Source organism: Archocentrus centrarchus, chromosome 3 (assembly GCF_007364275.1).
Source record: "Archocentrus centrarchus isolate MPI-CPG fArcCen1 chromosome 3, fArcCen1, whole genome shotgun sequence".
Taxonomy (NCBI): domain Eukaryota; kingdom Metazoa; phylum Chordata; class Actinopteri; order Cichliformes; family Cichlidae; genus Archocentrus; species Archocentrus centrarchus.
In genome coordinates this window covers 30004109-30028325 of record NC_044348.1, presented here as the reverse complement: position 1 = coordinate 30028325, position 24217 = coordinate 30004109, and the positions used below count along the sequence as shown (strand labels likewise).

At 39.1% G+C, this 24217-nt stretch overlaps 1 protein-coding gene across 1 annotated transcript in view; it reads left to right on the top strand.

The window, feature by feature from the left end:
• Positions 1-3133: 3133 nt before the first annotated feature.
• Positions 3134-24217, top strand: part of chst8 (carbohydrate (N-acetylgalactosamine 4-0) sulfotransferase 8) — a 137102-nt gene continuing 116018 nt past the window's right edge. The window contains exon 1 of the mRNA XM_030724144.1: positions 3134-3326. Within this exon, the coding sequence (XP_030580004.1) occupies positions 3167-3326 (160 nt within the window). The 5' untranslated portion in view covers positions 3134-3166. The remainder of the gene's footprint in view (positions 3327-24217) is intronic.

Genomic DNA, 24217 nt, shown 5'->3' with positions numbered 1-24217 from the left:
ATGCTCTCTAATAATACTGCCTAAGGGAAGCATGTACGATGTAAATAAAATTGGTCCTAGCATAGCACCCTGTGGAACTCCATAATTAACCTTAGTGTGTGAAGAAGACTCCCAATTTACATGAACAAATTGAAGTCGATTAGATAAATATGATTCAAAACTTTAATACCTATGGCATGTTCTAATCTCCTAATAAATAAAATATTATGGTCAACAGTATCGAATGCTGCACTGAGGTCTAGCAGGACAAGCACAGATATGAGTCCACTGTCAGAGGCCATAAGAAGATCATTTGTAACTTTCACTAAGACTGTTTCTGTACTGTGATAAATTCAGAAACCTTCAAATAAACCATTCCTGTGCAGATTCCTTAGCTGTTTTTTAGATAAAAGGAAGGTTGGAGATGAGATTGGCCTATAATTAACTAAGACAGCTTTGTCAAGTGATAGCTTTTGAATTCCATTCATCCATTCTTTTCCACTTATCCTTTTCAGGGTCGTGGGGGGCTGCAGCCTTTTCCAGTTGTCATAGGGCAAGAGGCAGGTTTACACCCTTGAGAAAACCCACACAAGCACAGAGAGAACATGCAAACTCCACACAGAAAGGCCCAGACCAAAGTGGATTTGAACCCAGGCCTTCTTGCTGTGAGGAAACAGTGCCAACCACTGCAGCAAGTAATGGTTTAATCACTGCCACCTTCAAAGCAAAGATGGGTTGATCTGTGGTATCATTGATACTGCTAACCACAAAACATGAAGTATTCCAATTTTCAGTAGTGTTACAAACTCTGTTTAGTAACATGTGATAAAATTCTGATTATTTAAAGCAGTACCTGTGATGACTTACTGACCGTGCAATTGCTGCTGGGAACATCAATACAAACCCATATCCTTAATCCTTTGCAGTTTACACGCAAACATGGTGCCCTTGATGACTGCGGCTCTTGAATTATCATAGCATAGTTGCATTTGACTCTGTGATTGTTTTCTTGCATATTATGACTACATGTCATTTTGCTTGCATGGCTCCCTACTTCTGTCATTCCTATCTCTTTCTTAAGTCATAGCTCCACCCAGATGGAAAGCAAGAAACAGATGCAAGAAGGAGACATAAAACTTTTTTTTTTTTTTTCATTTGCCAATCCTTGACAAAACCTTAGAGAGCTTCACTGTCAGTTTTGAAGCATCAAAATCCTGTGTGTGAAAAAATTAATATCCCTTGTGAACACCATTTGAATTACTGTTGTAACAGTAACGGATCAGTGGCTGCATCTGCACTGATTGATGGTGAAATGCCAAAGTTCACATCAGTAAACGCTTACCTGCAGTGACCAATTTGAAAGGCTTTTTCTGTAACATAAAAACATTCCCATCTCTTGAAACACAAATAAAAATACATCCATCTAAATTCTGTTTGTGTTCTCTTATTTATATATTATCATTTGCCACCTTCTTCTCCTTGTTGATGTTTTGATGTCTTCTTTGTCACTGTTTGTTACCTTGATTATGTAGTGAGATATTGTTAGAAGTCCCTCTGGATTTCGGTTTCTTCTGTGCATTTGTGCTTTGTGCAGCATTCCATTATTTATGTATTTTATCATCTCTATCAACAAAACCCAAAGCTTGACAGAAATCTCTGTATATTCAAGAATTGCAGCAAACACATGTCAGAATTGGTTTTTGACACTCATTTATAGTTTATTTCTCAGTTCTGGTGTCAGCACATGGTGCAATGTGAAAGTCAAATCTTTGATATCACTGAAATAGAGCCAATTTTGTTTGCTGCAATGGCGACACATGCTTGAGTAGTACCAAAGCTCATTTGCATATTAATTTGAAGACAGATGCTACACGGTCTTTCCGCTGTATGAACAGACCTTAGAGCAGGTCTGCACCCATGCCAGTCCAACTGGAATTGTGTTTACTAAACTCTTTCCTTGCAAACAGTACACAGATTTCTTTATTTTGAGGAATTAGGTGTTCTCCATGTTGAATTTCTGAACAGCATTAATTCATCATGTTCCATGAACCTTTATTTTTACCTTAAATACTTGAATAAGCTGGGCTTTGGGGTCTTAATAACATGCACTGGCTTATTTTGTCTTTCTGTGTGTCTATAATCTAAATTGAACCCAATATAAAGTTGATGCAAGGACTATAATCAATTTGAAAATTATAGGAATCAACTTGTACTCATTTAAAGACATTATTAGACTTAATTTTTATTCTGAAAAGCAGAAAACATTACTGTGATTAAAGACAAAAGTCACTGTGGACTGTTGCTGAATCCATTAAAACAGGTTCAAGGACATTTACCAGTTGTTGAAGAAGCAGTTCAATCATATACTTTAGTAAAAGAAGCTGTCCGTACATCACCAAAGGGCCAAATATGAATTACTGTGGAACCTGTCAGTTCAGTTTCAGTTTTCAAGGTATGCCGTTACCAAACATGTTCCAAATTCTTCTGGATGTTCCTGAATAGACCTGTAACCAATTAGAGTAATGAAACATGTGACATCAAAAGAAATCAAATAAAAATATAAATGGACTATAACGTGCAGGGATGTACTTGTATCAAACCCAAACTACATTAGATAAATGGTTTTGATTGGCTCAGCACGGTCAAGGACAGGTGCAAATTTGTGTGAATGGGAGAGGGCCAGATGTATTCTGCCACAGCAAATTAAACACGAGTGTTCAGATTTGTTTGGTTCTGGGCTAAAATGCAGAGTATAAAAATACTCAAGCACAAAGAAACATCCTACAAAATGTACTTGTAGGAACCAATAATGCGGAAAGAATGTTCTTGCAAACTGGGAGTTTAAAGAGACAAGTGCTGCAATATGTATAGCTGCGCTATCGAATATAAGCTAAATATTTTGGATTTTAAGGATTTAAGCATTCAAATTTATTCCAGTAGGCTCTGACAATACATTATGAACCTGTACATAAGCATAATATGAATACTATAAATTATTTAACACAGGCAGGGAGGAGTATATTTTAATTGTACTGAAATATGACAACTGAGTGAATAAATATTATTTTCCACTAGCGTTGTTTACTGAATTAACTTTGCAATGCTTTTGCAAAGAAATGAAAAAAAACACACATTTTCTTTGATTTTCCTCAGAACTTATTACATTAGCATCTGACTGTGCCGCATCATGCTGTGGATGAAGTGGAAGATGGTGGTGGACTCCCTGCGTGGACGGAGAAGGAGGCTGCCCTGTTCCCTCTGGTTTGTCCTGCTGTTCGCTGCTGGAGGTTTGGTTCTCTTCATCCACCAGCAGGATCTGTCAGAGATGGTGCAGCAACAAGGACCAGGTTAGCCTGTACTTTCCCTAAAATAGATTTAACCAGCATGGCTTTTATTTTTACTGATATCTTCCCAGACTGATCAGATATTTTGTTCTAGTATTAACCTTCTAAATTCTGGTTATGTTTTAGTGTTACTCAGTATTTTCTCAGTAGACTCAAAAAGTGTTTTTTTCGTATGTGATTTTACATTTTTCAGCAGACAGAAGTTCTAAAGCACATGATAAAAACCTGAAAATTGTAGAAGTAACTGCAAATGCTCCAGTCACAAATCCATAGCCATGCTTTTAACTATAACATCCAAGAATGTTGCTGTTACACCCAGTAGGAGTCAAAAGCAAATTTATTTTGAGCAGTAATGAGCCCTAAAAGCACAAAAGTCATAAAATCAGTCCTTTCTTTAGTATTTTCACAGTGGACTGGGCAAGTTTAACCAAGTATACTAACTTTTCTGCTGGTTTGAGAAGAGTGCAAAATGCATTGCAAGAGAACACAAAAGTATTTCAGGAATAAGCAAAATTCAAATGAAGTATTGCGCAAACCAATTGTTGACAAATAATTTCTGTCATCATATTTTCTGTATCAGTGTAGAATGAACAGCTGAATATACTATAATGTAGATTTTCTACATGAACAGGAAAACTATACTCTATATTTATTAATCATATGGCTCAGCGTTTGCACTATACATGTGCATAATGACCACACATACATAGAGTATAGCATTATATTTTTGCAAAATAATAACAATTTCAGACCCTAATAAACTCTTGCCAAACAGAAACACTACACTCATGAATGCACCTAAAGATGAGTAAAAGCTTGAACACACATATTCAGGTATACACATATTTAGAAAGACATACATAAGCGCATACAGAATAGAATATTGAATGCCTTTACTGTCATTATACAGAATGTACAATGAGATTGGAGGGCCGCTCCCGTTCAGTGTCATGCTGTAGAAAGTCACACTTTCTGAAATATAAAATAGGGACGTCGGTGTGGCTCAGTGGTGGAGCAGACGACCATGTTTGCCACGCGGCTGAAAGCAGGCAGCGCAGGTTCGAGTCCCGGCCTGCTGCTCCCTCCTGCATGTCTTCCCCCATCTCCTCCCCCGCCTTCCTGTCATATCCACACTAGGGTTTAATCCCGGGATCCGGGATTCCCGGGAAATGCGATCAGAACCATTTCCCGTTTCCCGGGAAACGTTAGACGGGAAACCGGGAAAAAAGTCGCGCGCGTCGATTTGACTTTCAGAAAGAAAAGAAAGCTTCAGAATGTTAAATTTAAGGAAATATTGAGAGAAGGGTTCGTTTAATGCGAAAAGCATTACTCTTCATTTCAGGCACGTTCAGCCTCCGTTTAAGGCTTCAGCCTTCATCGCAAGCGTTTTAATAGAGGTATTACACAGTTGTACTTTTTTCCTCTTTAATTTGTTAAAATCGTAGGCAATGTGTTTACCCTAAGGTATTTTGTATTATATAATTTTATATTATTATATATTGTTATATTGCATTATATAGCCTATAAAATATGCCTGCCCTGAACAATAAAGAAATATCTGTTTAACTTCGAGTGTTTCTTTTCCTCGTTTGCAGCCGCTTACTAACAACCATGAATTAGGATACGGGCCTAATGGGTGAAGAAATTATCATGAAATAGATTGCTTTAACATATTTCGCTTTTAAAATGGAGTTGAGTAAAATGTATATTTTTTAGGCTATAAGGATTGGCCAGTTTTTCAAAAGACGATTCACAGCGAACCTACTTTAACCCTCAGACACGGTGTTATAAATTTGCTGTTGCCAGAATGGCAATGACCAAGTCGTAGTGCATTACTCAAGGCCCTGTGTTATGCCATATTATAGTGTAGTACGGTAGTTAACTTTTCAATGACTATTACAGCGTTCCACTGGTGGAGATACAGTGTAACAGATGTCGCCACGACAGCGTGGCTGAGCCATTATCAATGCTGTGGAGATGAACCGTATTGTTTTGCACCAGCAGTTGTAAAATATCTTGGTATAATTCCATGTACAATGGAGGAATATTTGAATTATATTTGTTAAGGGAGTGTTGAGGAACGATACAACACCGCATAGCTCGAGCACTCAAATGCCGAGATGTAGGTTTTATTGCGTTAATCAAGCCAACGTTGCCCCCTACTGGGCATAACAGGACATAGCTGGAAAGCTACCTCTACAATATCACAATAGGTTAAGGCCGACACAGGCTACAGAAGGCCTAATTAAAATAAATAAATAAATAAACTTTTTCCCGGGATTCCCGGGAAATGGCTCGTCATTTCCCGGGATTTGATTCATGTCATTTTCGGGAAAAATATTAAACCCTAATCCACACTGTCAATGAAAAGTCACTGTGGCCCTATATATAGTAAAGAACTTTTAAAAAAATTCAATAGAATGAAAATAGAATGTATTAAAAATATATACATTGTAAAAAAATAAGTATATACATATAATGGCACATTATAGGGGTGATAGATATTGTTCAATAATATAATATTGCACAGAGATGTGGGTATTGCACAGTTAGAGTGTGTGTGTGTGTGAGTTCAGGGTGATGATTGCTCTGGTGAAGAAACTGTTCTGTTTGTTCTGGCTTTGATGCACCTGTAGCTCCTGCCAGAGAGCAGCAGGTCAAACAGTTTAAAGCCAGGGTGTGAGCTGTCCTTGATGATGTTTTTGGCTCTGCTGAGGCAGCGGGAGGTGTAGATGTCTGTCAGGGAGGGGAGAGGGCAGCCAACGATTCTTTGTGCTGTCTTGACTACCCTCTGAAGCCTCCCAGCTGTGATGCTATCTGACCAAGAGAGATCAGCAGAGATGAGGACACCAAGAAACCTGAAGGTGTGGACCCTCTCCACACGCTTGCCGTTGATGTAGAGGGGGGCTGGGTCAGTCCTGTGCTTCCTGAAGTCGATGATGATTTCTTTGGTTTTCATGGTGTTCAGTGCAGGTTGTTCTCTGAACACCAGGCTGTCAACTTCAGGACCTCCTCTCTGTAGGCTGCCTCATATCCCCTTGAGATGAGTCTGACCACTGTGGTGTTGTCAGCAGATTTGACGCTGAGATTGTTATTGTGGGCCGGACTGCAGTCATGGGTGTAGAGGCAGTACAGGAGGGGGCTCAGCACACAGCCCTGTGGGGAGCCAGTGCTCAGTGTCAGTGCTGTAAAAAAAGTATTTGCTCCCTTCCTGATTTATTTTCTTTTTTCTTTATTTTTTTACATATTACTCACACTTAAATGTTTTTCTCATCAAACAAATTTTAATATTACACAAAAACAACCCAAGTAAATACAAAATGCAACTTTTAAATGATGATTTCATTTATTAACGGAAAAAGCTATCCAAACCTAGCTGGCCCTATGTGGAAAAGCAATGGCTTTATAAAAGATTACAAAGCTATTTCTAAGGCTTTGGGACTTGAGCAAACCACAGTGAGAGCCATTATTCACAAATGAAGAAAACTTGGAAGAGTGGTGACCCTTCCCAGGAATGGCCAGCCTACCAAAATTGCTCCAAGAGCTTACTGAAGTCTCATCCAGAAGGTCACAAAAGAACTGAGAACAACATGACTAGGTTATGGTCAGTGTTCATGATTCAGCAATAAGAAACAGACTGGGCAAAAATGGTATTCATGAGAGAGTTCCGAGGCAAAAACCACTGCTGACTAAAAATGAACATAAAGGCTCTTCTCACATCTGTCCAAAAAAAGAAAAAAAAAAAAAAAAAAAGACCTTAAACAGGCCATTCATACTTGAAAACTCTCCAATGCGGCTGAATTAAAACAATTCTTCAAAGGAGAGTGGGCCAAATTTCCTCCACAGTGATGTGAAAGACTCATTGTCAGTTACTGCAAATGCTTGATTGCTATTCTTGCTACCAAGGGTGGCACAACCAGTTATTAGGTTCAGGGGGCAAATACTTTTTCACAGCACTGTACAAAGGTGCACGTGTACATGGACCCACACAAGTATAGAAAACCATCCTTAAGCATACTGAGACCTTCCAGACCTCCTGAAATAAATACGAATTTACAAAAAATATGCTGGGAGAACTCACATTGATGCACATATATACATCATACAATCAAAGTGGCACACATTGACACATTACAAATCAGAAAACAGACTGTATGTTCAAGCTGTTATATTATTTGCTTTGGTTTTACTAAAGAGCAGAAAAAAGACAGAGACAGAGATAACATTTGTTCCCCAAATAATACCTTTTTCATTCCATTTCATAGAGCAAAGTCAGCGTTTCCAATCCTCCTCATCCTCCTGTATATTCAATTTCTAAATGAGTTAAACCTTTGTCCTCACAATGTGACCCAGTGTACTTCTGCTTGGCACTCAACGTTAAGGAGATTGGGGTTTAAGCAGCCATGATGGACGAGTGGCCTAATCGTGTAAAACCAAGCTGCTTCATGTCTCAGAAACAAGGGATCAGCTGCTTACTTATGCACAGCTATGGCTTATGCTACAGTTTCAACCAAATGAGAGTAACATCAGTCACATTTTTCTGCTGTTGTTGGACAAGTCCATGAATTTCACTTCAACCTAGGTATATTTATAGACTTCAGATACTAAAGGGTGATGTTTCACCTCATTTTGATTGCATGAAACCAGCACTTTAAGAACTGCATTCCAGCTGAAATCAAAAGACATCATTTATTCTTTTTTTTTTTTAATGAACAAAAACATCTGTGACTTGCAGTGGATCGAAGAAAATGATGAACCAGCCAAGCAGGCTCTTTGGAGATACAATCAACATCGCCATCAGAGAACCTCAGATAGTCAGAGAAGCTGTAATCCACTAAGTAGGCTATCTGCACTATCATGTGTCAACAGCACCGTGAATCATTATGAATATGAGTGGTGTCACACTCCACAGCAATAAGAGCCACTTAGCCAGAGTGGAATCTCTCCAACCCTCTAATATTCCCGATTGTCAGATGCTTTCAGGCACGGTGTCAGGTGGAGAAAAGGGCATTTACAATGACAAGTAGGACACACACGGATGCACACATGCAAGACAAACATTCGCATTATGTACAAACACACTGACTATGACAGCCAGTATTTAATATTCATGAGAAATATCTAACCAAGACCCATAAGAGATTGTAATGATTACAAGAAACAGATGCTATGTGAAATCTGGTATGAAACTGTCTTGGAGGTGGACCATTATTTTAAGGGAAAAATATTTTTCAACAAAAGCACAGCTGAGTGCCAGGAGAATGTAAAAAAACAAAAACAAACAAAAAACAAACATAAAAAACAAACAATAAAAAAAATCAATACTATGCATTATATACTCAGTATGTTTAATATGAATTTCAGTAGTATTTTATCTTAGCTTGTAATGTGTCACTTTGTTTTTTCCATGTTGCCAGAAACACAATTCCATGGTTCCCTGACCTCATTTGAGATGAGATGAGTACAATAAACAAATTTTAAATATGCATGACAAAATGAAGACTTTAATGCCAACATTAATGTATTAATTAGAATAGCTCCTATGAGGAAAACACACCTCACCATGTGACAACATGTAACAGTTTGTTTGATACTCAGCCTGGCTTCATGCTTCTCAGGCTGCAACATAATTTGAACTGAATCATATTTATGTGAGTTATTTAGAACCTGGAGTGTAATATCTTTTGCACAAATTCTCAGCTGTCATGGGGCGAAAGGCGGGGTACACCCTGGACAGGTCATCAGTCTATCGCAGGGCTAACACAGAGACAGACAACCATTTATATTCACATTCACACCTATGGCTAATGTAGAACTGCCAGTAAACCTAACTTTTGCATGTCTTTGGACTGCGAGAGGAAGCCGGAATAACCGGAGAGACCCCACATAGGCACCGGGAGAATATGCAAACTCCACTCAGAAAGGCCCGAGTCAGATTTGATTTGAACAGATTTGAACCCAGGACCTTCTTGCTGTGAGGAAATGATGCTAACCACTTCAAAGTTTAAAGGTTTTAAACTTTAGATATTTAAAATGAATGTTAATTTTTATAAACGCAGTAAGTAAAATGTAGATACGTGTGAAATTGCATGTTGATAGCTCATCAAGCAACTGTGAAAGAAAGTGTGTTAATAGTTTGTCACTGAGTTAATTCTTCTCAGTTCCTCCCCTTAAATATTACTGCAGCTTTATAAACAGCATATACTACTCTGCTATACAACTCCTCTTTTGAACTGCCTTTAAAAGATTTTTAAACAAGAAATAAATGACAATAACCCAGTCTGTTAAAATGTTAAAACTGGTTATTCATAAATTAAGCATAAGCATATATAAAGAAACATAACAGAAAAAGGAAATTCTGGGTATCTACAGTATAATGTAGCAAATGTAGCAAAAGAAAACAATAATGAATAAGAAATTGGAATTCTGAGCAATACTAAGCACTGACTTAATATTTAAATGTGCAGCAATTTTGCCATTGTGATGTGAATTTAGAGGTTCCAGTAAAAACTACTTATTTTATTAATGTACAGTTGTGGTCAGAAGTTTACACACACTCATGGGCATGGATATGACAGTAATTTTGGGCTTTTAATCATTTCTGGTTCTTTTTTCCAGGGTGGAATGATTGTACCGCATACATCTTTAATCACTTTAAAAAAAACAAGAATTGGGTGCACAAGATTTAATTTATTTTGGAATTTCTCTAATCCCCACAGAGTTAAAAGTATATATCAGGTGTCACTGTCCACAGTGAAGTGAGTTTTCCATTGCAATGGACTGCCAACCAAGAAATCCATACACTGCTCCAAACTTGACACGCTCAAGCTCAATTAAAATTGCAGCTGCCCACATGGACAAGTCAAATGCCTTCTGGAGAAACATTTTATGGTTCAATGAGACAAAGATTGAGCTATTTGGCCACAATAACAAGAGGCATGCTTGGAAGAGTAAATGTGAGTCTTTTAAACCTAAGAACACTGTACCAGCTGTCAAGCACGGTGGTGGTAGCATCATGCTCTGAGGTTCTCTAAAGTTAAAAGACACAAATAAAGCTGGACAGGGCTGACCAACATACAGTACTAAGACTTCATAGTAAAAGGCTACCAACATGATATTTACGGTACTAGCAACAACAAAGCCACCATCATATACTGAATGCAACAATTAAAGATGTTGAGGCAAACATCTTCATGAAGTCAGTGAATGCTAATATATTGTAGCACCATGTCCTTAATGTCTTTGATTACTAGCCATCTTTTCAAACCAGTAGTGCATGTCTTATGATTCTTTTTGCAGCCTAAGCACATCCTTTTATCTCTTCTACTGTATCACTACTTGGAATTGAAGTATGAATTTCACTTTACTAAATCATGCATGAGAGACTGTGTGCTGTATACAGAACACAGTGGCTACACAGTGTTCCCAGCCCCCTCGCTAAAGCACAATAACCAAGCAGTATCTTTGCCTTAAGCTATGGTGCTTCACCCGAGCAGAAGCTCATATCTAATAGAGCAGAGTTATAATACATTGGGTGTCAGCTTTTATCTGCCTCCCCCTCCTTTCCCACCTCTTTATTTGGCTTGCACTGTACTGGGGAGCTTTGTATCCTATGGTTTAGATGGCCTGCACAATGGTAGCTGAAAAAACTGCTCTTTAAACGGCAACAGTCATCTCCTGAACACTGAAGTAATTGTTTAAGGACAATTGGAGAAACAGCAGCCAGTTTTACAGGGAGAACAGCCACCTGAAGAGGTAGCAGTTCAGATAAATTGTCTGGCCAATGTTACACCTCTAGGCATTTTTCCAATGAGACTGACTCCAGCTGCTTTGGGGAGTGGAAGGTCAGCCTATCTTTCACGTCAAGAACTCCAACACAGAGCAATCCACAGATGGAGAAGTAGAGAATTAGCTGCTGCTTGGTTGCATGTGTGTTTACTAGCAAACGAGTCCCTAGATCTTGGTTTAATTAATAGTAATGCGATGTAGCCGTAAAATTATTTTTAATAACTATAGCCTACATTACTCCAAGCACATAGATTTTAGTATTTCTGGGAAGAGGTGGACTGTAAGAACCATTTCCATGCAGTTTTTTTTTTTTATAATGCCCTATACTGTATATCAAATTGAAGATGCCCTGCATGCTGCAGCTGGAAGCATGCAGGCATCTTCAGTTTGAACAATAAGAAGTTTATGCGTTCAAGTGGTGCAGGAAAATAGTCCATAGGTCTAATAAAAGTGCCATAACACCTCACTAATGCAAAAATAAGGCTGTGAAAACAGCATTAATTTCTGTTATTAAAAGTATAAACAAACTTTAGTGCACTTGATGATTCTAGGCAGGTAGGACTGGTTATATAGTGTTAATGCAAAACAGACTGTCTCTTTACACTTAAATCTGCAATAAAAAGTTTTGCTTTTAGTTGAAGATTTTAAGATTTTTTTTTTCAGAGGTGAAAAAAGCATTAACCACCCACGCTACAGATTCAGTACCAAGTCACAGTCAGACAATGTTATACATCTTTTCTGGAGTTTGTGAAGTAATTGAAGGTTTTAAGTGACAGTTTCTGAACTGTAACTGAGTTATCACCATTCACTGGGTGGCTAGGATGGATATTAAAAACATCTTTTAGTAGAGGAGATATCATCAGTACCTTTGATCTTGTTTCATAGTTAGTGGCTGATGTGTACTGTAACTGCAGCGTGGGATGCTGGTAAAGGCCAAGGTCTGAAAATGTCAGTCTCCACCAGCTGACTTTCCATGAATGAAGTTTAAAAAAATAAAAAATAAAAAATACAACAACAAAACACCACCTTTCTTTGAATGCCAAGTTTGAATGTCATGATGAATTTAAGCCCGGTCCCGTCAACCAAGGAGACAAAGGCAGACATTTAGGCAGAATGCCATACACTAAGGTGGCAGCTATATAGGAAGCAGTGTTCACAAAACAGTGAATTAATGCTTCTTCTAGAAATCGTTATAAACATTTTCATAAATATTGGGAGGCATGCACACAACACAGTGCAAATGCATGACAGCTGGGTAATACTGGGGAAAAGGTAGTGCACACAATGTGACAACATCTTCAGATGAGAACTGTTTTTCTGTAATCATAGTAATAATAATAATATAATCACATAAAGTGTATTCTGAAACACTAACTTTCTGCATGTAGGCCATTAAAAATACAGTAAAGGAAAGCAAAGAAAGAATTAATCTGCCTTGGCCATCCCTCAGTGTTTATCCACATGGACCCTGCCAGGAACTGGGCATATTGTTTCACGCTTGAAGGAAAAACTTGATCTCTCTGTCAGAGGCCCAGTAATCCCCTAAGCCTTTTCTGTTTGCATAGTCCAATTTAGCTGTCTCTTAATGTAATTAAATTGTGCTGATGACCCTAGGTGCAGAGGAACTGCACTGTGCTTGTAAGCAAATCCAGCACTGGATGGTTTTAGAAAAACTCACTGTTATATTACCCCACTTTTCCATTATTTGATATGTGTGTGCAAAGCTCCTTTAAATAAGTCTGTTTGTGTTGTGCTGGCACAATCCCCTCCATTCCTCCCAAAGCAGGAAGATTGAAAAGCATTGGAAAGCAATACTTGGCAAAGCCAACATCGCAGTACTTTTGAACAACCTTAAGCACAATTTTTTCCCCAAAACAGAGTACTGTGCAGATGAGAAGTAACAAATACAAATACTTCTTTACTGCGCTTAAGCAGAATTTTATTTCTGACAACTTTTTGTTTATACTCCCTACATTTTAACACAAATATCTGGACATTTTACTTTACTTTAATTTGAAAACAGGCTTGCTAGCTAAAGGTACAGCTGCTGTATTTCCCAGGGAGGGAAAAGAGTGTGAGATTACTTCACTCAGACAGGAGGACAAAGATACAAGAAAGACATGACAGCAAAGCAAGAATAGAGGTTATATTTAAAGGTAAGGTGAGTGGCATTTGCTAAACTGGAAATTTAAAGCTTATTTGTAATGTCCTGATTTTTAAATATGATATTGGATCTGTATAAGGTTGGGATTTTTCTTTGTTATATTGTTAAACATCCTGGAAAACTTTGCGTAATTTAAAGGATGCATGAAAATACTCTTGTTATACTCTCAGTAGTTTTGTGTAGGATAAACAGGTTATCTTACCATGCTGTCGTGAATTCATAGTAAAACACTGTGTTGGATTGTGCACAGTGTTCACAGTCAGAGCTAGGTTACATCAAGTGTAGCAGAGATGAATTTAAATTTTAGCTGATGATGCTTAGATTCATTCACTCAATCCCATTTTATACCAACTGTACACTGTCATTGACAGAGATGGAAATCAGCCACAATAGCTTGTGAAACAATGAATTACATCTTGCTGGACTCAGTTGTATAAATCCACAAAGAGCAGTAAACCTCAAAGCAGCAGCAGCAGCACAGGTCAGCTGATCACAGCCTGTACACTTAGATAATATACTGGAGTTCACAATAGAAATTATTGTGAGTTCTGGGCGCCTGGGTGGCTTAGTGGTGAAGCCGTCGACCACATACACATGCCACGTTGCGGCGCGGGTTCACGTTCTGGCCCGTCGCCAATTTGCCTGCGTGTCTTCCCCTGTGTCTTTCCCCATTTCCTGTCTCTCTCCACTGTCACAAAAAGCTGCTGTGGCCAAAAATGCAACAAAAAAAAAAAAGAAATTATTGTGAGTTCTGATTCTGTTCCCCATGCGGTGCCACTATGACCAATCTTAGGATTCCTCCATCTGCTGAAACCCATGTTAACCCCTGACTGTACTAATTTTTCTGTTTAGGTGTGGAGGCAAAGTCACCCTCTACAAAGTAGGTAACAGAAAATAGAGCTAATTTTCATTCTTTCTTTTTTGCTTTGCTAGTGTTTACATACAGTGTTCAAGCTGAGTACATTCATTAAAATTAGAATTTAGATTGACATAACATTTGTATTCTCATGTAGTATTATTATTTTATTATTATACTAATCGAGCATTCAGTTAGTGTTGCACAAAAACATCTGGCAGAAATGTCCTTCAAAGGGCTGCTTTTTGCTTTCATACTTTGAGCAGATTTCAGAGCTTATATGTTTTCACTTAATTGACATGATGTAGCAGTGCTTCTTAGCCTTAGGATCACATGACATCTGGCATTTGGTGTGTGTGGATATCCTGGAAACTGTTGTGGCAACTGATTTTCTACATTTAACTCTTCCTTTTTCTGTTCACCTCAGGGAATGGAGTAAACCTTACCAGGGGCCTCTGGGATGCCCTGAAAGGGAAAAAAAATAGAAAAACTGACTATTTTAATGCATGGGTATCAGGTGTCTGCATCACCATTTCACTAGCCTCTTCCAGACCTGGGTCTTGTCTATTGGATTTGAAATGGAGCTGCTCAGAGGCAACTGCAAGGTCATGTGGTTTTCCATTAACATTAATGCCCAGTGTTATGCCATGGGAGCCTTGCAGTGTAATCTGTTTACCCTGCCATCTGATCCTGCTCACCAATGGCTTCACTATGCCAGTCTGTGCAAATAGATTTTTTTTTTTTAGATTCCTGCTCTAACAGAGGTCAGTGAAAAATAAATAAATAATTCATTATATAAATATAAATTAACTAATAAATAAACTTTACTGTAGAGCTCTCTGTTGAACTCTTCTAAACTCTTAAAGGTAAAAAAGAAAATTAAAAACAACAGCTGTGGTTGTGCTATCCAGAAAACTTAGAAATATAAAACAGAAAACCCAAAAGAAACTGAAAGAGGAAACAAAAGACAGAGAGGATGTTGATTCAATTAAAAAAAAAAAAAGATGAAGACGAAGAAAAACATATGCTGTGATCTTTCTTTCAACTCAGCGGAGTTGAAGATGCATCTTTTGAGCCACTGACAAGCAAACAGGGTTAGACTCCCTGCTGATTAGAAGAGCATGGCTTGGCCATCCTGCTGTTGGTGGTGGGGCTTTCAGGTTGCCCTTTTCCGTAATACCACGCTGGGTAACATTATGAACTCCAAAGGAAATAAAACAGAATGAGGCTGAGCACCAGGTGGATCCAACAGGGAGGCTGATTTTTGAAAATTTCTTTGAAGACAGTAATCACAGATGTTGCCTCTTGATGCTGTCAGTCTTTCCCAAAGCTATGTCTCTCCAACAACTGAGGCTTTCTCTGTGACTGAACACAAAAGGATTTCTTTTTAGGAAGACAGTTTCCTATTTATATAGACCACTGGAATATCATAGCTTTAGCTGCAAATTTTATGACTACTGCTATAATTTTCCAGCGTTTTGATTGTTTTGGAAGACAGATCTGTTGTATGAAGCAACAGCACTGCAAGATAAGTGTGATTTCAGAAAAATGTCTGAACTGTGTCTTCTTCCACTTGTAACATACACATATCAGTTACAGAGTGAGCCCTCGAGTTTCAACTGACTCTTGGACAACTCTGCTGAACAATGATTGTACTGTACAGGCTGGCATCAGCAATATGCAGCGATACTGACGCTATTTAAAATCAGTACTTCACTGTGTCTTGCTCACTATAACATTTGAATTTTGTGGTTTGATTTGTACAAAGTATACAAAAAAACCAAAGAGTTAAAATTAGCAATGCAAAGATATGATATTTAGATCGGATATCGGTCCAAGTTGCATCAGATATAGGTGGCAACATGGGCTAATCCGTTAATTTCATTTGGATGGTGTTTACTACACTATCAGCAGGAGCGCACCAGTTGCTGGCAGGAGACCCAACATAGAACAGAGGAGACTAACAGCAAAGCGACAGCAGTTTGGAGAAATTTCACTTTAGCTATACCAAAAACTTTTATTTGTTTGTTTTGCAAACAAGCATTAATACACTATATTGCCTAAAGCAGGGCTCTTCAACTCCAGGCCTCGAGAGCCCTTGTCCTGCAGGTTTTAGATGTGTCTCTGTTTCAACACACCTGAGTCAAATATAGAAGTCATTAGCAGGACTCTGGAGAACTTGACTGCATACTGAGGAGGTAATTCAGCCATTTGATTCAGGTGTGTTGGATCAGGGACACATTTAAAACCTGCAGGACAGGGGCTCTCGAGGCCTGGAGTTGAAGAGCCCTGGCCTAAAGTATTCACTTCCATGGGAACTTTCATTGTTTCTCCCAAATCAAACACATAGGCATGCAGACTGCTTTTACAAACATTTGTGAAAGAATGGGTCACTCTCGGGAGCTCAGGGAATAGCAGCATGGTACTGTGATAGGATGCCACCTGTGGAACAAGTCCAGTCTTGAAATTTCCTCACTACTAAATATTCCACAGTCAACTGTTAGTGGTATTGTAACAAAGGGGCAAGGATTGGGAATGACAGCAACTCAGTAAAATCACAGAGGTGGGGTCAGTGGACACTGAGGCACATTGTGTGCAGAAGTTGCCAGCTTTCTGCAGAGTCAGTCACTACAGACCTCCAAACTTTATGTGGCCTTCAGATTTGCTCAAGAACAATGTGTAGCGAGCTTCATGGAATGGGTTTTCATGGCTGAATAGCTTCATCCAAGCCTTACATCACAGAGCACAATGCAAAGCGTTTGACGCAGTGGCGTAAAGACCGCCACCACTGGACTCTAAAGCCATAAAGACATGTTCTCTGGAGTGACAAATCATGCTTCTCCATCTGATATTGATGGTTGCCAGGAGAATGGTACTTGTCTGACTACATTGTGTCAAATGTAAAGTTTGGTGGTGGGAGGATTATGGTGTGGGGGTGTTTTTCAGGAGTTGGGCTCAGCCCCTTAGTTCCAGTGAAAGGAATTCTTATGCTTCAGCATACCAAGACATTTTGGACAATTTCATGCTCCCAACTTCGTGGGAGCAGTTTGGGGATAGCCCCTTCCTGTACCAAGATGAGTTTGCACCAGTGCACAAAGCAAGGACCATAAAGACATGGATGAACGAGTTTTATGTGTAACAACTTGACTTATCCTGACCTCAACCTGATGGAATACCTTTGGAAAGAATTAGAGTGGAGACTGTGAGTCAGGCCTTCTCGTCAAACATCAGTGTCTGACCTCACAAATGGGCTTCTGGAAGAATGGTCAAAAATTCACCACTCCTAAACTTTGTCAAAAGCCTTTCCAGAAGAGTTGAAGCTGTTATAGCCGCAAAGGGTGAGCCAACTTGTAGATAGATTAAGAATGGGATGTCACTCAAGTTCGTGTGTATGTGAAGGCAGATGAGTGAATACTTTTGGTATTAATTCACGTCATCTGTTTCTTATCCACGCAACTCCACACATAACCTGCCCATAAAATGAGGTGCACTCAAACTAAAAATAGGAAGGGGCAGCTAGCACAACAGTAAACAGAAGTATGCAAATAGATTAGGTGAATAATGTGAATACATTAGTTATTTTTATTTATTTTTTGCCTCATTGTCATTTACTATTTTAATTTTTTTGGCCTTTTTGCATCTTTATTTGATAGTTTTTTGCAGTGGACAGAGACAGGAAAGCAGGAGGAGAGGGGGACTCGAGCCTGCGCCATCTGCACCGCCATGCGGCATATGGGGTCGCTCACTCAACCGCTGAGCCACCCTGGCGCCCCATTTACTATTTTAGTAATAAATTTTATTATCTCTATAGATATCATCAGTCTACATATAGCATGTATATACCTAAATGTGTTTACATACAGTAGATACAGATATATAGATCCTGCAAAAGAAAACTTTCTTCAATAGGCACTTTCCAGTTCCTCTATACTCTTGAAAGGTTTTAGGTTACCAAGCACAGATTAAAATCTGAGTTTAATTTAACCTTATATCTTCATGTGGGCAATAAGGAATATTGGATTGATTTAACTGGTCATATAGTTACCTGCACGTACAGGTAACCCACACACCCACCACCAACCCTTAAATGGGTCTTATCTTCTTTTAATATGCAGTCTCAGGGACGGGGGGTGTTTTGTGTACAGATCTAAGTGCTGTTAGGAAGATTTCTACTTTAAAAGTTTGTAGGGATACCATCCACTCATGTACCTGCCTGCTGTTTGACAGAATGAAACTGTGTTGAATTAATTTCATCAGACAACATTGAGGTGTTGCATAAGTGGAATGATTTTTGCATTGTCACTGCTTCTGTATGAGTCTGTTCATACCAAACATAATTTTCCTGTCAGGAAGCTTGTCCTCACTGCTTTGAACTCCTCAGAAAAGCAGAATGTCTGGTCTTGTAATTTCACAAGAAAAAGAAAACGTGTTTGTAAATTTTAGCTTTATAGTTATCTTCCAGAAGGCTAAGAATGCTATAGACAGGAGAAGACGTACAAAGACAGGGTGCAGGGAGAGACAGAGGTTATATAACTACGGCTCTCACCAAGGAGACATTTTGCAGCATCAATAACAAAGCAGTAATAATAAATGCCAATGTTCAAGGTTGTTAAACTTATCATTCGCTTAGTAAGGGAAGATTATGCAAGATGGGTTATTGTCAGCACAACAAAATTGCACATTTTATTATTCTGTTAAATAGGTCAGTTAATATGTGTGTGTGTGAGTGATTCTCTGTGAAACTTGACAACAGGACATCCAAAGATTAAATCTGTTATTAAAAGATATAATCTGCTCCTTTGCAATCTCCTTAAAACAAAGTAATATATTTTCCCCCATTTTTATAGATGAGCAATTTTTGAAGCAGTATAGTGAGCCACAAAAATGAAGTTACCCCAAATATTTTATATATATATATATATATATATATATATATATATATATATATATATATATATATAGCCAGGACTTCGGGCCAAGGGAGATCATCCCCACAGTCCAAGACTGGGTACGAAGCCCCCAAGAACAACTATTACACTGAATGCTACAGTAGTTGACCTAAAAGAGAAAATCATGGAAACCTGGACCCTCCGTGGCCGATTATGAAGACTATGTGAAGTACCCACTGAAAGTCTACTAGAAGATGTGAATGCAGCACTACAGACAATCCCTACTGCGACCATCCCTGAAACGAACCCGCTGATCTATACACAGCAGAGTGATCCCTGAAATGCTTGGGTAGAAGATGAACAGCCACAAGGAGCAGTACCCTCCGTGGAGAAGGAGACTAGAGGCCAAGATCAAGACAGCATGAAGGGAAGTTAGCCAGCTATCAGAGCTGCAGAAAAGTGTGATGAAGAAAGGGGTACCTAAGAAGTACAAAGAGCTGTCCATACCTGAGGCCTAAGAAACTGCCTAGCAAAGACTCTCAGTCTTGGCTAACCACCTGAAGAGATATACCAGAGACATTTAAGCCAGGAGAATAATCCAGATATTCTCCACTGAACCATCCATGGTGTACTCTCGGTGGCAGGGGAACAATATGAGAACAACACCCCCACCAAGGCTGGAAATGGACCAATACTGGAAGAGCATATGGGAGAAGATTGTAGCACATAATACCAATCCTGAGTGGCTAGTGGATCTAAGAGAACATCCCTGAAAAGGATCCAATAACTATCTAATAACTATAATAATCACCATCCATAGAGAGTTTCACACCAAATCCAGCACCCTGAGACTGTATACTAAGCAGAAGGAAGGAGGCCAAGGACTACTGAGTGTCGGAACCACTATCCAGGATGAAACAACATAGATCCATGAGTACATCAGAAAGAGCTGATGATCAGAACTGATCATGTGCTTATTTAATATCTCAGGCAACAAAAACCTGAGAAAGAAAAGGCAAAAGAACAGGAACTATTATGGAAGGACAGGCCCCTGCATGGCATGTACCAGTGGCAGATAGAACAAGTGGCTGACATCGAAAAAGCAGACCAATAGCTGAATAACGGTAGCGCCTATGTAACAACTGCATGACCACAGACACTTGTCTCGGATGGGTGTTCTGGAACGTACTTTTCATTCTATACTTGTGAACAATGATAATAAAGTTGAATCTAATCTAATCTAATAAAGCTGAACTCAAAGACAGCACAGAGGCACTAATCATGGCAGCACAGGAACAAGCTCTAAACACAAGATTGTTAGAGGCTGGGGTCTACCACACCAGGCAAGGCCCCAGGTGCAGGCTGTACAGAGATGCCCCTGAGACAATCCAGCTCATAACAGCAGGGCACAAGATGCTAGCAGGCACCCTGCCTGGACCATAATCAAGTGGTTGGCATAGTATACAGTAACAGTTTTGCAGATTATGGCATGGAAGTCCCGAGGTCAAAATGGGATACGTCCTCATGGTTGGTTCAGAATGACTGAGCTAAGATACTGTGAGACTTCCAGATACAGACAGAAAACTTATAATGGCTAACCAACAAGACACACTTTTGACTGGTACTGTATATATACATAATATGCTCATCACACTCCTCTTTATTTGCACAGCATGAAGTTTTTGCAGAAAACAGAGAGAGTAATGAGAAGAAAAACTTCCACTCAACACTCAGTCTGTATGAGCTATATTATTGTACACCAACCATGCCATTCTCCTCCCCTATTATAGTCATGGATATTATTCTAGGAGGGATTCCACATGATTGTTCCCAGAGGACAAGGCCTGTCTGAGGAGCACTGATCCATCCCTGCAGACTGAAGCCAGCGTACCCATTATCAAATCAGACTTGAACCTATCCCCTGTCAGCCAGGGAGACATGTTGAATGGATATCATTGTGCACTGCTGAGGCTTCCATCACTGTAATCCCTCTACAAAGTGCAGGCACTCTTAGAGAAAAATGAAAAGAGTGGAGGAGAGAGTGGCCTATTCACCATGTGTGTCACTGCAGAGGGCACGAGGAGGGAAGTCAGTGGATTCAGTGGCCTGAGCCGGTGACTCCTCAGCCCTCCCCCAGCCAGAAAAGAACAAAAGATTAAGCCCTCCTGCTATCCAAAGTGATAACAAGCTGTCAACTTCTAAAATGTAATCTGCTGACTCCGGGAGGAAGTGGGGGTGTCAGTGGAGTGGGTTGCCAGCTGATGCTTATCTCCTGAATGGCATGCTATTGATGGAGAGAGCTGTGGCCTGGCTGGCAGACACATAAAAGACACCTCTGTCTGCTACCAAACAAAGAGGTCTGCACGAGCAAAGGAATCCATAGTGAGCCAATTTTCAGCATATTTATATACATATATCCCCTCCAGACCTCCTCTTGATTTGTGATTTGGGCCACAAAGAAAAGGTGATAGGAAAGATAAATGACATGAATAGAGGCCAATTGACTGGGGATAATAAGGAATTGCCCCTGACAATGCTGACAAGTGATGGGAGGCTCCCCTCTGTCAACTTGTCTCTTGAGCCCTTCCACTCAGTCTGGGCACAGATTGTTAAATGTAAAAGCCATCTTGCTGCCAACACCAAGTCCTAATGCACACTTCAGTGGGCAGTGAGGCTGCGATATGGGAGTTGTCACCAGACTGAAGCCACTGAATCAATCCAAACTGGGCATTATCCAGACTTTTAACAAGGGGATTGCCATACAGCTAATTGCCTGCACCTAGTGTATCTTTCTGTTTCTCATCAACCTCATGCCCCTACACCCCCACTCTGTTTGTTTCTCCCAAATGTTACAACTCCAAAATTGCTTTTAAATTACCCAACAGAGCTGCCAGATGGCTAATAAAACATGCACAGCCATCTTTGATCATATTAGCTATTAATATTGACAAGCTAGATTTTTTTTAATGTCAGATTTGTGTAGAGGTTGTGTCTCTAATAGGGTAAAGAATCACATTTTCTGGTCCATACAAAAAGCCACTTACAATCTCAGTAGATATGGCCAAGAGAAGGAGTTAGACATAGTGGAGCTATTTCAGGCTGTTTACAATGTGATTTCAAACCCGTACTGGGTGTGGGGTGGTGGGGTCTCTTGTGGATTTGAGGCACCAGTCATATGACAAGAAATAGATCCTCTTAGTTGTTTTCTGTACAGCTGAGTGAGAAAGAAATTACTTTGACCTGGTGCTATTTCAGATACATTGGAGTCACCGTGCGTGTTGGTGTTGCTGCCCAAAAGTTTGACGAGTGAACCGGAAGGTTGGGTTGATGGATTTGAAAGCAAACTTATAGGAAACAATATAGATGGATTTTTTTTTTGCATCCATTTAAGCAGATTACACCCTACTTAAACAGGGCTCAGAGTTTACAGTCATGTAACTCAGACTAAGGCACAGTGATGTTTTAAGCTACATGGTAAATTAAACATGCTAGCGTGGTCAAAATCACAATGTTCACAATTAGTTTAGCTAATTGGTATGTTAAATGTTCCTAATAATTAACGTATACCTGAGTATATTATGAAAGCTGTTAGTTCTGCAAACTGAACTGTTCAGCTGCTGGTGGCAATAGATTAAAAGCTAGGATCAACAGAGTTACTGCATAATAAATTCTGAGCAGAAATCATTATTGGAAATATGTACGCTACAGATTGCTAGTTACCCCACAGACCTTTTGCAGCATCTGAAAACAATGAATAACTCATTTTAACTTGGTCAGTGTTAGTCCCTGTATTCATGGCATTTCCATCACTTGAGAAATTCTGACACTATCATATCAGTGTTTGGAATCATGATGGAGAGTGGGCCCTTACTACCACAGTCGGTACTATTAGAAAGTGTTGTCTTGAGATTTAATCCAGAAATCACTTTGGCTGATCAAACAGTGACAGTAGTTGGCAAATATCAAACACGATGAGCATGGCCTTGGACAAAAAGTCAATTTCCTGCCTTGTGGCTGGGTTACTGGTCTGGTAATAAGTGTGTCTGAGCCAATGTGTGATTAAAGTGAATCCAGTGGGGCAAAAAAAAAAAAAAAGTAATGATGTAGACTGAAGATCCTGTTATTTGTCTTGTTCAATTATTTTTACGCTGATGTGTGTTGTAGTAAATTGACAGTGCAACAATGCTGATATTAACTCATTCCATTTTTTATTTTAATGACAGTAATGGGAGCTAAACCTCTGTTGAATCCCTGAGAATTGGGGAAATTTAAGCAATTATTTTATTTAATACAACCCTGTTTCCAAAAAGAGGTTGGGACACTTTGTAAATGTAAATTAAACACAGAATGCAGTGATTTTCAAATCATATCAACCCCATAATCAGCTGAGAACAGTATAAAGTAGATTGCACAGTAAATGCAAAAACTATTTTTTAACTCTTTCAAATGCATAAAGTTTTGAAAATAAACAATATGAAGATCTTTACCAGAAAATAGTAAAGAATAGTAACTGGAGAATGTGTCCTTTGTCAGATCAGGATTTTTATTTTTTATTTTTTGTTAAAAAAAAATGGTGTTATTGCAATAATTCATTTCATATTTTAGTCCTTGTTTGGTTAAGTTTAGGAAAGTTTTATCGTTTGGGCAAGGGCATCTCTGCAATCTTGTGCATGTAAAAACTCAAACAGGTATTCAGACAATAGAGGAGACCCGTGTCCCTTTGAGCTCAGAGTTTTAATGCACTGCACTGCAAGCGACACATACTGCAGTGTTAAGACATTAGGTTTATTTCACATATTAATTGATTATACTTTAGCCCACTGATGGTCATGACAACAGGAGATTAGGAGTGTTGCCTCCAAAACAAATTATTCAGGATCAACTCTGCAATCAGGTAACATACAATCTGTTTTATCTAAGTGATTTCCCTCTGCATAGGCAGCATACCCAGTGTGGCACTGCATTTCAAATCCCATTTATTACATGGTGCAGTGCATCTTTCCACCTTATCTCAACTCCAAAGCTTTGTCCTTTTTAGCTAATGGCCTTCAGCAACTCAATGAGAGGCCATTAATGTCAATTCTGTGAATGCATCACAACAATCTAAACCTCATTTCTGACTCTATTACTGTCAGATGATGAACACATCTGTGATGAGGAGACTTTTGTGAAATGAAAAATGAGAGCTCATCTTCCC